The 4508-nt window shown below is 35.5% G+C and overlaps 1 protein-coding gene across 1 annotated transcript in view; it reads left to right on the top strand.

Moving 5' to 3' along the window:
• Smp_136960 (putative sideroflexin 1,2,3) overlaps window positions 1-4021 on the top strand; it is a gene marked incomplete at both ends in the record, with an annotated part of 82495 nt that extends 78474 nt beyond the window's left edge. The window contains one exon of the mRNA XM_018797329.1: window positions 3851-4021. Within this exon, the coding sequence (XP_018652382.1) occupies window positions 3851-4021 (171 nt within the window). The remainder of the gene's footprint in view (window positions 1-3850) is intronic.
• Window positions 4022-4508: the final 487 nt, after the last annotated feature.

Below are 4508 nucleotides of genomic sequence, written 5' to 3'. Positions count from 1 at the left end.
TTGCGTCTTTCATGGCGCTCTAGAAAAGCTTCGAATTGATCAAAGGTAATAGACATTTTGATAAATTAACCCCGTCGCCAGTTGTTATATCTAGAACTTTGATTCTTACTATGCCGCGTACTACTAGGCTACTTGAACGATCGAATCCGCAACGTCGCAAGAGAGAAGATAGAAGACTAGTAAGTAGGAATTTTATTCCCCAAAAGTGTCAAAATATGGTGCAGAAATCTCATGTATTTATAGTTGTTGACTAAGAGTAAATCATCATTTCAGACAACCAATAGGCACATAGGGGGTCATTCGTATCCATCCAATGAGGAAGCTACACGTCGACATTCTAGAATATTCCCCTAGCAGTGATTGGATGGAATGTCTTCGGCTCTTTCTGGCCTTCTTGAGGCTTCCTAGAGTTTAGCGACGAGCCATCCTTACAATAGAACCAATAATCGCACAACTACCGGAAAAATAATCGCATTTATTACGTCAAAAGACGTCCCATATTTTGACTAAACAAAAACACCTTACACCAAACATCTCAAAAGAAGAATACAAGGCTCTGCATTCGCTTCAAAAAGACAAAACGATTATAATCACAAAAGCAGACAAAGGCAACACAACAGTGGTCATGAATAGAACAGATTATGTTAATAAAGCTCTTGAACATCTTGCAACAGGACCATGTCAAAAAATCAATCCAATAAATTCTCAAACGATAAAAAATAAAGTCAACTCAGAAACAAGTGAACTTTTGAAAGAGCTAAAACCAGCCATTGGGTCTCGCTTTGGTTTGCTCTGTATCCCGAATCATGTAATACTTCACGGTTTTATGGTTTATCTAAAATTCATAAACCAGATATCCCTTTAAGACCGATAGTAGACTTTACCAACACACCGACATATGCTTTATCTAAATGTCTAAGTAGCATATTAAAGCCACTACAGCTTAACTTACATAATATGATTAAAATAGATATGACTTTAAATCAAAATTATCGAGAAGAATGAAGTCATGGTAAGCTTTGATGTCGTCTCATTATACACTAGTATTCCTATTGATAAATGCTTAGAATTCATTAGTGGTTTACTAGAGAATGACAATACTCTTTTTGACAGATGTCCTTCAAGCATCAGTTTAATCATGAGATCCTTAAAACTCTGCTTAAATTCGACTCTATTCACTTTCAACGGAATGTTAAACAAACAAACTAGTGGTGTAGCAATGGTATACCCCGTGTCCCCGATTGTGGCCAACGTTTTTATGGCACACATAGAATCAAATATTTTCACTAACGACATTAAACCACGAATTTGGCTTAGATATGTAGATGATACATTTGTAGTGATAAAAAAGAGTCATCTAAGATTGTTTTCAAAACGGATAAATACACTTTCATCTCACATCAAATTCACGAATGAAAATGAACATGGTGAGCTACCTTTCTTAGATCGCTTAGTGAAAAGAAATATAAAAGGAGTTCTAAATCTATCCATCTACCGAAAGCCCACGCACTCTAATAGTCATATTGACTTCCATTCAGCGCATCTTTTCATTGCTTAGATCGTGTTATCCTTAAATCTTTTTAGAAGAGCCAACAAGATCATCACTTCAGATGAGGACACGCTAAAAGAACAAAAGTGTGTAATTAGTATCTTACAATTTAATAATTTTCCTCTGAAGAGTATTAGAAGTATATTAATGCAAGACAGTTCAGTACGTGATAATAATAATCCGTATGATATGCCATTGATTGCCACTGCAGTTTACCTTATCGTCATGGCACAACAGAAGCACTCCAAAGGATCTTAAAACAACACATAATTAAAGTATATCACAAAACAATGAACACACTTCGAAATACTTTAGTTCAATTAAAAAAAATCCCATTCATGTCTACACGGAACTGTTTCTACAATTTAGAGGTTGTCGATTGTAATGCTCACTATATGGGAGAGTCATCTCGCGAAATCTTGACTCGTGCTAAAGAACATATTAGGTACACAAAGAAACTTCCTATTAATCATGTAGAACTAGATAAACTTCATATTAAATCGGCAATGATAGTTCACGCCATTTTCAATAATCATCAAATTGATTTCAAAAATATCAAAATACTACAAAAAGGTTTTTCCAATTACAATGAAAGGAGAGTAGCTGAAGCGTTCCATATAATGCTTAATCCTACTGCTCTCAATAGAAAGGAAGGCCTCACTATACATCCTACTTGGAATATCTATCCTAGTCACCTAGTCTGATATTATTTACTATTCATACTGTTTTACCTTACAAATTAAACTCTATCCTTTGTTACACATTTTTCATCCTTAACAGTGCACACACACACAAATATACTTACCTGTCGCTTATGAATCACCTTGACCAAAATGAAATGACATGACATTGATTTATTTAGCCCTGTTTTTCGATTGATCGCACCTAATATTCGTGTTGTTCCGTTGTACTATTTAGACTTGGATTAATGTTAATTTGGTTATTTATTCTCTGAAGAAGTGGCTTACACTGAGTTGCGAAATGCCAGAAAATCTAATTTTTCTACTCATTGGGATATTACAAATATGTTATTTATTTATGTTTATTGAAGGGTTTTTAATACACTTACTGTATTATTCAATGTAAACAAATGGTATTTCACGTTGATGCATAACAGATAACTTAAAGTTTATTTTATTTTATTTAAACACATAAATATTGGTACAAGGAAGCATCAGATACATATGCGCCGCACATATCAAATGAGATTTGTGTGAGGGCTGTGATACTGCCCAGGTGCCCAAACCGAAGCAGGTGGTTTTCTTAGGGGGCCACACCCGGAGCCGCCGACCTAAAGGTCTCATCCACAGGGCAGTGGAGCATCGTGAAGAGATGCAGTCCCATGATGGCCGGTGATCAATGATTGATTCGTACGCCGTTTGTTCCCTCAGGATACTGGAGCCCATGTGCACCGTTGATTTGGAATCAGGGTTTTCCAACTCCTCTAGGTGAACTTTCCGTGTCCACCGACCCGGTTAAAGCGCCGTACATTCACTTTTCGTCCTCTCAATTTTGTAAACAACAATAATGCCACGAGAAGGCAGTGAGTAGGACTTGAGTGGCAGAGGCTATATACGCGTGGCCACGTGAGAGAATTTGAAGAGGGAGAGCGGACTCTCCCACTTTTGGCCGTACCAGGGCATTTGGGGGCTTATAGTTAGGCAAGATAATTTCACATATATACTACGTTTTCGAGTAGCTTAACGTTATGTTCCTCTGAATGCGGTACCATTTCTCCTAAATCCAAATCCCAGAAGTGTTAGTTTCTTGAATGTTTCGAAAGCCCCTTAAAAATGATTTACAAAAAACTTATTCCTTAACAGCTAAAAGTAGTTGTCATTGAAATTTTTTCCTTTTGCATTGACTAGGAAATCAAGTTTTAGTAATCACTCTTACGTGTGACATGTAATTATCGGCGAAATTATAGTTTATAGACAACCTTTGTGTGATACTAAAGTAGTCTTGCGAGAACCTTAACGAATTACTAGGGTCATAATAGAGTTAGAAATTAATGTTAAAAATTGGGACTGAGATTTAGAGTTACTAGTTAGGGGTTCTTTTTCACAAACTGATATTAGCTTTAATGCCAAAATGAACTGTGCACAAAAATTCAAGAGTTGATATCTTAACTCTGATTTCATCCGTAACTTATAGTCATACCTTATTATCTTTTTAAACTTGTCACAATCACCTAGGCAATAGTCCTTAACATTATTTTCGGTTGTTCTTGCTGTTCTAAACTTTAACTATTGTTGTTGTTGGAATGTCAATTCTTTTATTTTGTTTACTGTTACCCTATAGACAACTGAAAAGATAGCTGACTCGTCTGTAACTGCCACTGAGTATATTCGTCAGGGAAATGAATTACTTCGTGAAGCAATCAATTCTAAAGCAACTGTACAATTTTGGATGCTTTTTATTCTTATAATCTTAACATTCTCTCTTCATTTTCTTGATTGGTTCTATCCATAAATACAAAATTTTCCGTCACTTTTTTTGTTCTTTACATTATTTTCTCACTTCATTATTCTGTGATAAACAATATCGGACTAACTAACTTTGTTATCTACCACTGTTTTCTTTTCTCAATGTATTTGACCTCGTTAGTGAATTATTTGTTATTGTTTTGGTCCATAATTCCTGTTCATATATACTGTACATTTCAATAAACATTACGAAGATATTCAGAAACCAAACAGTAATAAGTCAGTTTTCACTATGTTGTTCAACATCAGTACGATGACAGAAACAAACCTCAGATTTATAGTTTTGACAGCTAGCTCTAGGTGTTTTGGATTGATAGTCAATGAAGTTCTGCCACATTAAGCGTAAATGTGCACAGCATTTGATCACCACTTTTTGTTGTTAAATTAAAAAGATGTGACTAAGGTACAGTATTACATATGTATGTAATGAGTGACAGGCGCTCGTTCAGAATCGTGTGATACCTGGTAGTGTA

This window comes from Schistosoma mansoni, chromosome 4 (genome assembly GCF_000237925.1).
Source record: "Schistosoma mansoni strain Puerto Rico chromosome 4, complete genome".
NCBI classification, from domain to species: Eukaryota; Metazoa; Platyhelminthes; class Trematoda; order Strigeidida; family Schistosomatidae; genus Schistosoma; species Schistosoma mansoni.
Note: the sequence above shows the minus strand (reverse complement) of the source record. Positions and strands in the feature narration are given on the sequence as shown.